The 11,191-nt window shown below is 41.6% G+C and overlaps 2 protein-coding genes across 2 annotated transcripts; one reads left to right on the plus strand and one right to left on the minus strand.

Moving 5' to 3' along the window:
* The first annotated feature begins 2,218 nt into the window (after positions 1-2,218).
* Positions 2,219-4,670, plus strand: psma6a (proteasome 20S subunit alpha 6a). Its single transcript, XM_029713129.1, has 7 exons — positions 2,219-2,382; positions 2,825-2,919; positions 3,019-3,100; positions 3,219-3,374; positions 3,884-4,062; positions 4,164-4,258; positions 4,465-4,670. The coding sequence occupies exons 1-7, from the start codon at positions 2,307-2,309 to the stop codon at positions 4,520-4,522; spliced, it is 741 nt and encodes a 246-aa protein (XP_029568989.1). The 5' UTR covers positions 2,219-2,306; the 3' UTR covers positions 4,523-4,670.
* A 2,459-nt stretch (positions 4,671-7,129) lies between these two features.
* LOC115162129 (NF-kappa-B inhibitor alpha) lies at positions 7,130-10,084 on the minus strand. Its single transcript, XM_029713131.1, has 6 exons — positions 9,788-10,084; positions 8,887-8,992; positions 8,535-8,748; positions 8,251-8,339; positions 7,837-8,097; positions 7,130-7,617 (listed from the first exon to the last, which is right to left on the minus strand). The coding sequence occupies exons 1-6, from the start codon at positions 10,033-10,035 to the stop codon at positions 7,573-7,575; spliced, it is 963 nt and encodes a 320-aa protein (XP_029568991.1). The 5' UTR covers positions 10,036-10,084; the 3' UTR covers positions 7,130-7,572.
* Positions 10,085-11,191: the final 1,107 nt, after the last annotated feature.

An 11,191-nucleotide genomic window follows, 5' to 3' on the forward strand; every position in this document is an offset into this window, starting at 1 on the left:
AAACAGTTCTGGTGGACAGTCAGCATGCTAACATTATGCTAATATGCAGTCAGCATGCTAATTGCACGCTCCCTCAAATCTTGAGACATCTGTAGCATTGTGTTGTGTGACAAAACTTCACATTTTAGAGTGGCCTTTTATTGTTGCCACAAAGTGCACTTGTGTAATGATCATGCTGTTTTATCAGCTTCTTGATATGTCACACCTGTCACTAACAGGAATGTAAAGAATTTTGTGCTCAAAATTTGAGAAATGTGCTTTTTGTGTGTATGCAAAATATCAGGGATTTTTTATTTCAGCTCATGAAAATAGGACCAACACTTTACATGTTGAGTTTATATTTTATTTCAGTATAAAAATTATGCTTTTTTAAAAATACTTGACTATTTTTATTTTTATGAAATTTTTGTCAAAAGTGGAAAATATGCAATATCCTGTAGAAAAGAACTCCCATCATCATCACCTCTGAGTAGGGTTGTCCAGGAACTCTAACTGGGTTTTCTGGAAAACCAGGGAAATTTGGGAAAGTTACTGGATTTTTGCAACCCTACCTGAGTAAACCAATAGTTAATACCAAAAAAAGCCAAAACAAAGGTTAAGCATTGAGATAGTTAATTTCTCTACAGCTGATGTAGGCCGTCATCATAAATAAGAATTTGTTCTTAACTGACCTGCATAGTTAAACAAAGTTTTAAAAAATAATAATATGTGTCAATTGTCACAGACTCAACCAGGGAAATTCCCTAAAGAGGAAGTGAATGAAGGTATTAACACATGACGGACTGAGTATTCATCCCAATGGGCGAATGCATTGTTCTTCCATTCATAAAAATCTTACATTACAAGGATAGGAGAATGCTCACCCTAAATGCAATGCATTATATTGGCTAACCTTTGTTGATCTTCTAAAAGCAAAATAATGTTTATTAAGGCTGGCATGCAACAAACATTTTGTTAAAATTTGCAAAGAAATGAATAGTCCTTTCAAATACATTGTGTTCTGTTTGGGTCCTAATTAAAAGGACCATGGTGTGACATAAGTGATGATGGCTAAATGTCTTTGTGTTTACATGCAGCTCCTGGTCGTGGTGTCAGAGCTGGAGCGACAGGGCCTGGTCATTCTGGTCCTGTGGAGGAAGCACATGCAGCGGCCCTCACTCAGCTGGGACAGACATGACATGAGCCTGGTCCAGCAGAAGGCCCACTGCTTTTTCACTGACATGTGAGTTCAGCTGTATACTCTGTCTTACAAACTCAGTCCTATGTCTTTACAAACCAAAGCTTTCTGGAGGATCATATTAGGCAATGCAGTATTAGAAAGGTGTTCTTAATGTTTTGTCCACTCTGTGTATTTGTGTGCAATACATTGTGTATTCTTTGGGTTTGTTTGGATCTTGACACCTCTGGTTGTTTGACAGTTCTGAGGATGACCCTTTCCTTCTGTATGTCACACTGCACTCTGGGAACCACTGTAACTTTGAGCCGGGACCTGATGCGGGACCACAAGGCCTGCCTGCCCGATGGTGCTACTCGACGCCTCTTCTTCAAGTGGCAGAGAGGGCACTAGCTGGTGCTGAGCAGTTACACTCCGAGAAAGAGTGTACGATTCCAGGTGAGAGTAAAAGAGAGATGGAACTTGCTTATTTATTACAAATCAATGCATAAATTCATGTTGTCTATATGAGGACCTAAAATGAACATTGTGCGCCGCCCTATCGCACAGGGATACAGCCTGGATTCGAACCAGGGTGTCTGTAGTGATGTCTCTAGCACTGAGATGCAGTGCTGTGCTGTGCCACTCGGGAGCCACAAATAAATAAATACATGGCATGCGTGTGTTTGAGGTTATTATAATTCTTGTGGTGTTCTGTTACTTTTTTTCAGAGGATATCAAGTTATGACACCATTGTCCAGACAAATGGAGGCTCCTGTCACATCCACTATGATGAGAATGGGGCAGAGAGATATACTTATTTAGTTCCCCAGAAGTGGCTTTGTCTCACCAGGGTAAAATAAGGCACCTGCTTCTGTTTGATCTTCACAAACTGTAAAATACAGTGTTCCTTAATGAAACTATATAACGTGAAAAAATAATAAAAGAAAGACGCAATCACTTTGAGTCCTAGATTATATATAAAAAAAAGCATTCATCAAACCAGTGTGAGTAAACCACGCCCCTTATTCGCTTGACCCAAACAGGAATCTACTGTTCCCGAGAACTACTTCCGGGGGTCATTGCCGTGCATCGTTTTTTCCCTGAGCGGTTCTATTTTCAGTTTCAACTTTTATACATATTTACCAACACAATGTCCCGAGGGTCGAGTGCAGGATTTGACCGACATATTACCATCTTCTCTCCAGAGGGCAGACTCTACCAAGTCGGTTAGTATGGGATCGTTATGAAGAAAAGAAAAAATACTAACTTGCGCAGTCATCACCGGTAGCAAACTAACGTAAGCTAGTAATTTAGCTAGCTAGTAATGTTAATTAAGGAACATGTTACTTAAGTTAAGCATATTATCTCTAGCTAGCTGTTTAATTCTGTCAGTGAACGAATAAAGTATGTTAACATTGTCAGATCCTAACGCGTAAGTAATTGATTATGCTTGCTAACTTGTAGGTAATCAATTAGCTAGTTAGCCAGCTAAGTAGCTATCCTAGCTAACGTTAAAATTCAGTTCCTGCTGCGCTTGAAATTTGCTAACTTAAGAACTACTCGTTTCACGTTATTTGACAGAAGTTGCCGCTTTGAATATGTTATCTCTCCCATAAACAACAGCCTGGAGTGATGCATAATTTTTTACTGTTGTGTTTATCTCCCCAGAATATGCATTCAAGGCTATCAATCAAGGTGGCCTTACCTCATTAGCTATCCGAGGACAAGACTGTGCAGTTGTCGTCACACAGAAGAAAGTTCCAGTAAGAACACCCTTCATGACTTATTCATTGCTCTGTTATCAATATGCTTATGCGATGTTACAGGCCGTAATGAGATGTACTCTTCAATCTCTCCCACAGGACAAGCTTCTTGATGCCTCCACAGTCACACACCTATTCAAAATCACAGAAAACATTGGCTGTGTCATGTCCGGAATGACGGGTGGGAAATATTTTATGTTGAAATATCCAATGCACACTGAAGATTAACTTAACTTAATGGAGTGTATTAATTAATTTCTGTAATAATGACAAATAATAACCGATTCATTTGTCTTCAGCTGACAGCAAGTCTCAAGTCCAGAGAGCTCGCTACGAAGCAGCCAACTGGAAGTACAAGTACGGCTATGAGATCCCAGTGGACATGCTGTGTAAGAGGATGGCTGACATCTCTCAGGTGTACACACAGAACGCTGAGATGAGACCTCTGGGTTGCTGTAAGTGTTACAAATCTGTTTAAAAATAATAATAATCTTGGACTATAAGTGGTTTCAAATTATTGGAGGTGAACCGAACCTGCTGGTTTAAAATTAACAGTACGACTGTTGTTCCTCACTAATAAAAACGTCAGGACAGCAGAGTCCCTGCCCATCTTATGAAAACGTCTGAAACCCTACCTTTTCAAAGAGTATCTTAAATAAGACATCTGTCTTATCCCCCCTCCCCGTAAAATACTGCACTTTTCCTACTTGCACTGACATTGCTGATAACTTCTTTATTGAAGAAAAATGTACTTACTATGACTGCGATATGTGGTTCTCACCTAGCTATCTTAATATGAATGCACTAACTGTAAGTTACTCTGGATAAGAGTGTCTGCTAAATGACTAAAATGTAAATGTATTTTTGGGGGGGAAATGCAGAGTAAGGAAGTTGCATTCTTAGCTAAGATGTTTTGGCCTTTGATCTCACTTAATGCATAGTTTTTTTTAATCCATTGTTGCAGGCATGATAGTGATTGGTGTGGATGAGGAGTGTGGTCCCCAAGTGTATAAGTGTGACCCTGCAGGATACTACTGTGGCTTCAAGGCCACCGCTGCTGGGGTCAAACAGACAGAGGCCACCACCTTCCTGGAGAAAAAGGTCAAGAAAAAACTGGACTGGACCTTTGCGCAAACAATCGAGGTAAAATACCATACCCCTTGGCGTGTAGAATAATAAAACCTAAATCAGCAAACTAGTCCCCGATTTGAAGTAGTTTGAGTTTCATCCTCTTCTGTTTACAGACTGCGATAACTTGTTTGTCTACGGTACTGTCCATTGACTTCAAGCCCTCCGAGCTAGAGATTGGTGTCATTACAACGGAAGACCCTAAATTCAGGTGAGTCTCCATGGGAATTGTTTAATAGTGATGGAACTTTTCGGGGGTTGGCACAGAAAATAACATAGGAAGTCATAAGTGTAAATAGAAATGTAATCTGAAATGTAATATTTTTTTGTATGTCGTGTAAACACCAAGTATACACTGGACAGATAGGTTATGTACAAAGAACCAGGCAGAATCAGTATTTCTCTCTCCATTTGCAGGATCCTGACAGAGACCGAGATCGATGTCCACCTTGTGTCCCTGTCAGAGCGAGATTGAGTGTTTCCATGTGTTCCAGTCTAGAGGGGAGACTACCCTAGATATATGACAGAGAACACTACCGCTGATCTTCAGAACGAAAGCCCCGACTTCTTTTTTGCTGTACATTTACGCTGTTCAATTAAAGAGAATGTTTTCGAGAAACCTACCAGGATTTGAGTTTTCTTTCCCCATACAGATATGGTGCATAGATCCAAAGCCTTATGCTGACTGTTATTTGACACCATGATTGTGTGTGTGCTATAGAAATCCCTGAATGTCTTATTTTCCTTATTAACAAAGGCAAGTGGATTCAGATCTTTTGAAATAAATTGTCCACACAGCTCAGCACATTAGTGATGCAATACAATAATATTTGAAAGTTGAGCAATGGGATTGAAGATCCCCTTATTCCCTGTTCTAGACTGCTGGATGTACAGCATTCTTGAAATGGTTGTAAGCATATGTGTATTATAAACTTGATACTCACATCCACAAATGTCTTATCAAAGACAACTCTGATTTTTAGCAATCACCTAAAATGGAATTACCTCATCTTCAATGATGACATTTACATAAGTATTCACATTTTCATAAGTATGCATCCTGTTTCCATTCATTGTCCTTGATGTTTCAACAACTTGATTTAGAGTCCACCTGTGGTCAATTCAATTGAATGGGCATGATTTGGAAAGGCACACACCTTTCTATGTAAGGTCCCACAGTTGACAGTGCATGTCAGAGCAAAAACCAAGACATGAGGTCGAAGGAATTGTCCGTAGAGCTCTGAGACTTGGTCAGGGAGGTGACCAAGAACCTAAAGGTCACTCTGATGGAGCTCCGGAGTTCTTCTGTGGAGATGGGAGAACCTTCCAGAAGGGGAACTATCTCTGCCGCATTCCACCAATCAGGCCTTTATGGTAGAGTGGCCAGACGGAAGCCACTCTTCAGTAAAAGGCACATGACAGCCTCCTTGGAGTTTGCCAAAAGGCACCTAAAGGACCCTCAGACCATGAGAAACAATATTATCTGGTCTGATGAAACCAAGATTAAACTCATTGGCCTGAATACCAAGTGTCACGTCTGGAGGAAACCTTGCATCATCCCTACGGTGAAGCATGGTGGTGGCAGAATCATGCTGTGGGGATGTTTTTCAGGGACTGGGAGACTAGTCAGGATCGAGGGAAAGATGAATGGCGCAAAGTACAGAGAGATCCTTGATGAAAACCTGCTCCAAGGCGTTCAGGACCTCAGACTGGGGCAAAGGTTCACCTTCCAACTGGACAATGACCTTAAGCACACAGCCAAGACAATGCAGGAGTGAGTTCGGGACAAGTATCTGAATGTCCTTGAGTGGCCCAGCCAGAGCCCAGACTTGAAGCAGATCGAACATCTCTGGAGAGACCTGAAAATAGCTGTGCAGCGACGCTCCCCATGCAACCTGACAAAGCTTGAAGAGGATCTGCAGAGAAGAATGGGAGAAACTCCCCAAATTCAGGTGTTCCAAGCTTGTAGCGTCATACCCAAGGAGACTCAAGGCTGTAATTGCTGCCAAAGGTGCTTTAACAAAGTACTGAGTAAAGGGTCTGAATACTGAAGTAAATGTGATATTTCAGGGTTTTTTTATATTTGAAAAAAATACTAAAAAGCTGTTTTTGCTTGGTCATGGGGAAATGTGTAGGTTGATGAAGAAAAAAAATATTTAGTCAATTTTTGAATAAGTCTGTAATGTAACAAAATGTGGAGAAAGTCAAGGGGGCTGAATAATTTCCAAATGCACTGTATATTCCCCTTCATGAAGACGGTCTGGATTTTCCATCCGAAGGCTTTGTCATTTCTCCTTGTCATGCCGAGTCATATGAGCTTCTCTTATTCCCTCTCGGGACTCTTTTCTGAATGGCCTGGCTGTCCCTCTTGTGTTTCCTGATCACTTCAGGCTTTGAGGGAGCATGCTATGACTAAATAATTTGCCTTCACCTGCAGAGGTTTCTTTGAGAATACACCACTGAAAAGTAGACCGACAAGGCAAAATGACTCATCTTTGTAGTATGAAAATCAGAAGCTCAGTGGTAGGATTCCCATGAGCTTTTAAGCTTGTACTTATACGCATGACAATAGTCTCGGAGTTCTACCAGACTGTTTGTACACACACACACAGGTAATCAAAGTTACTGTATATCCCTCATCACATGACTTTAATCACAGTAAACATCTGAGAGTTCCTCATGTCTGGGAAGCTCTGACTCCCAAGGGAAATTGTTCACTGCTGCCAGTCTTGGTCCCACCCTTACAGGAAATGCCAGTGTACTCGGCTATAATAACATTACAAATGACCCATACAAGTCTATGGATAGATGGTACAGCTCATCATATGGCTGTAACTCATTCACAAGCCTGATAGACCAGCGTCTTGGGACTTGAGTCCCTTATTCTGTTCAGGCATTTGTGATGTGCCATTTTATCTGCATAATAGTGTGTTCGTCTTGAACAATGACCTTTCAGCATATGTGTAATTTATTTAACATAATTGCATGATTCAGTCTCGTAAAGAAATATGACTGAAGTTCTGAAAAATTACCATATTTTTTCATCAATCTCCAACAGATGGAAAAACACCAGAAATCAAGGCAATGTTAAATATGTATTGTTTTAATTTACTGGAGTGTGTGGCTTGCTTTACCTTTCCACAAACAATGGAAAGCATTTACAATAGTCAAACTTTACGCATTTAAAAATATAAATCTTTGTATTCACATCCATTTACAATATAATACATGTAGGTGTTATTACATCGTTGGTTGGATGTATGCTGTGATAATGAGTCTCTCAGAGCCATAAAGACTTGTTTATTGGCATCCATTTTGTTTATTTAGCATCTTCTCAGTGGTTGACACTGTCCATCATCACTTTGTCAGTCTGTTGTACCCCTGCTGTACCAGTCTTCTGCCATCCTCTACCTCTGAGGTTGGCACCACTTCGGCATGCGACTGTACCAAAGCTAAAGCCTGTGCACAGATGAGCTTCTGTCTCTGCCTGTACTACTGTTCTTTGGAGGTTCTGTGGTCTATTTTCTAATGGCACCCATTCCATTGAACGTCATCATACCAACATGTCACCTGCGAAAGGAAAGGAGAAGGTGGATTAGAACCAAAGTTCACTCATGACTATCTAAAACGTCTAATCTGCTGGGTTCACTCATGACATACAGCTAGATATGCTGAACCGTTTTCCCAGTTTAGTATCACTACAGAACTATATGGCAAAACCCTATACCCTACATAAGCAGTCACACTCACAGTCCAAATAAACTCACATCAGAGTTAAGTCACACTCACCACTTCATCATCAGACTGTCCCTCCTCTTCCTCACTGTCCTCAGACTCACTGTCTGGCAGTTCTCTCAGCTCCTGAGCCGTCAGCTCATACAGTTCTCTTTCGATGGAGGCGTTCTGGCGTCCGTAGGTCAAGTGGTACGGCGTGTGACCGCCATAGGTCAGGCTGTTGACATTCGCCCCTTTACTGACCAGGAGCAGCACCAAGTCCAGGTTCTGTAGGTCAACAGCCAGGTGGAGAGGGCTGCGGCCATTGCACTGCTCCTGGAACACCAAGGGACAAATAAGTACCAAATAAGTTAACGGAAAATACACAGCATTTGGATGCTTTTTATTAAATGTGCATGGCATTATAGTCAAATGAGTGGACTATTGTGAGGGTAGGGTTGAAGAAAGACTAAGTTGTTGCATGCATACCTGTGCATCGATGTCAGCGCCGAGATCAACAAGGCTCTCCACTAGCGAGAGGAAGCCATGGATAGAGACCAGATGCAAACAGTTCTGACCTGAAACAGAGAGCAGAGGAAGACCAATGGTCAGAGAAAAGGATAACACTTTACATTAAGCTGCCCTTATACCTGTGTAGTAACTGTAATTACTGCAGTTGTTAAACATTATTTAGTAATTGCTTAGTTTCAGTATGGCCACAGGTTCCCTACCAGCTGAAACAAGTCACAGAAAATAGACTAGACCCTTCTTACCACTGTAGTTTGGCGTGGCCATGATGGCTGGGAGCTGGGTAGAGCAGCCCTGGGTCTGGGTGAGGACACTGAAGCAGGTGAGAGAGCCCTTCCTGCAGGCGATGTGAAGGGCTGTGTTGCCACTGTCGTCCACTAGCGTGGGATCACAGCCAGCCTTCAGGAGACGCTCCACTATCTCAGCCTGCTCTGTGATCACTGCCAGGTGGAGAGGAGTCTATGGGGGAGGAGGGATTTGGTTAGGAACTGGAAGTATGGGTCTCACACAGAAAAACTTTATTTTAAGTGTGCATCTACTTCACTCTCTCGTACATACACCTTGTATTCTACCTATGCAGGTTTTAGCTGTATTTACCTGTCTCTGGTAGTTATGTTGATTGAGGAAAGGCTCATTGCATGACAGCTCTATCATCTTCCTTGCACAGTCCTTGGCTTCATGGATAATGGCAAGGTGGAGAAGCCTGCATAGATTTAAAAAGAAATAAGAAAAAAAAGGATGTATTATTTAACTGCTCAGATTACTCAACAAAATAAATGAATATGACATGTAGGGGTTTAAAATGTAGAATGAGAAAACGGCAGCACTTCATAGACTTCACACTTTTTCCCCCTCAAGCTATTTCTACTAGTGGTGGCTTGACGCACTGGCATACGTTGCAGCGCGTGGTTTCTGGCACGAGGCCTGGGACTTTCCCGGCTGGGGCAGAGTGTGAGCGCCGCCCATTTGACCCCCGGCCATAGTACATTCCGTTCTGATAGCCTTTTGTTTACGTACAGTCCACAATGACCATAATAATCACTCTGACTGTAACTCCCCCCAATACCTTCCTTGTGCATTGTTTAGAGGCTGCTTTGCATGCAAATGCTAACAATAACTGTTGCACACTGGAAGGCACCCACAATTGCGCAAAAATTACTCAACTACAAAAATAAGCGTACATTTGTTTTTATATTGTCACATTCACCGGATAGGTGCAGTGAAATGTATTGTATGCCATAGTAGTAAGGCGCCCCTGAAGCAAATTAGAGTTAAGTGCCTTGCTCAAGGGCACATCGATTGATTTTCACCTTGTCGGCTCGGGTATTCAAACCAGGACCCTTAGGTGAACTGCCCAACGCTCTAACCGTTAGGTTACCTATATAGCCTAAAAATAACAATAATAATGCATTATTTATAGTAGACTTGGTGTAACTATCTTCTGACATGGAACAAAAACTTGAATGTCCACAGATGGTATTATAGTTTCTCAACTTACGTGTCTCCATCCTCTGAAACTTGTTCTTTCCACGGTTCATTGCCGCATTCGTCTCTCTGCTGTGGGGGACAATCCACACGAAGACGCTCGAGCTCACAGGCGACAACTTTATATTCCTCATCTTTGAGAGAGTCGAGGCCACTGTCCAGCCGCTCTTCATTGAAAGATTTAACTTTCCCATCCTTAGAATGTCGACCATCAGTGTTACAATCCATGTGGTTGAGGATTCTCGTTCGATGAAGGTCCATTGACACTGGCTTCTGTGTTTGTTGTAATTCAGAACTTTACATACACCAGCATTAAATTATAGCAGTGCCTGAGGGGGAGGAGTCAACACAGGGTGGGGGATTTCCAGGCGGATTGCACTGTCACATATTTCAATTCTGCATTTTCATTATTGTGGCCGTTTATCCAACATGAAACGAACCCCCTTAAAAAAACAAACATATTAGGTTTATGTTAGAACACTGCAGAGGGCATTTGAAGTTTTGAGAAATGTGCATAATCCTACATAAATGCAAATAATAGCCTAAATAAAATCAGACTATTCACTCATTTAGTTGATTAAAAGTAAGCAAAATATAATTTTGCCTGATTATAGTGCATGGAGTTGGCTACTTGCAGAATAGATCATATAGCCTATTGGCTGAGTAGGGCTGTCAATACATTTTATTTGGTCAAATATTTTATCTCTCTGTACAATGATAGGCCTAATGAGACAGAACTGCATTACAATTAGAAAACTCCTGTCTGCTTACAGTGCATCCAGAAAGTATTCGGACCACTTGACTTTTTCAACATTTTGTTGTGTTACAGCCTTATTCTAAAATGTTTGTTTTTTTAATCTCCTCATCAATCTACACACAATACCCCATTATGACAAAGCAAAAACAGGTTTTTAGAATGTTTGCATGTATTAAAAAAAAAAACTGAAGTACCAATCACATAAGTATTCAGACCGTTTACTCAGTACTTTGTTGAAGCACCTCTTCTCTGCAGATCCTCTCAAGCCCTGTCAGGTTGGATGGGGAGCGTCGCTGCAAAGCTATTTTCAGGTCTCCCCAGAGATGTTAGATCGGGTTCCAGTCCAGGCTCTGGCTGGGCCGCTCAAGGACATCCAGAGACTTGTCCCGAAGCCACTCCTGCTTTGTCTTGGCTGTGTGCTTAGGGTCATTGTCCAGTTGGAAGGTGAACCTTCGCCCCAGTCTGAGGTACTGTCACGTTCTTGGAAATGAGCGGACCAAGGCGCAGCGTGAGTATAGTTCCACATATTTATTTAAGTGAAACAAAACAAAATAACAAAACTTACAAAGACCGTGAGGACGTAGTGCCCAAACACACTAACAAACAATCAATATCCCACAAAACACAGGGAAATAGCTACCTAAACATGGTTCCAAATCA

The sequence above is a fragment of the Salmo trutta genome, chromosome 25, assembly GCF_901001165.1.
Source record: "Salmo trutta chromosome 25, fSalTru1.1, whole genome shotgun sequence".
Lineage (NCBI taxonomy): Eukaryota > Metazoa > Chordata > Actinopteri > Salmoniformes > Salmonidae > Salmo > Salmo trutta.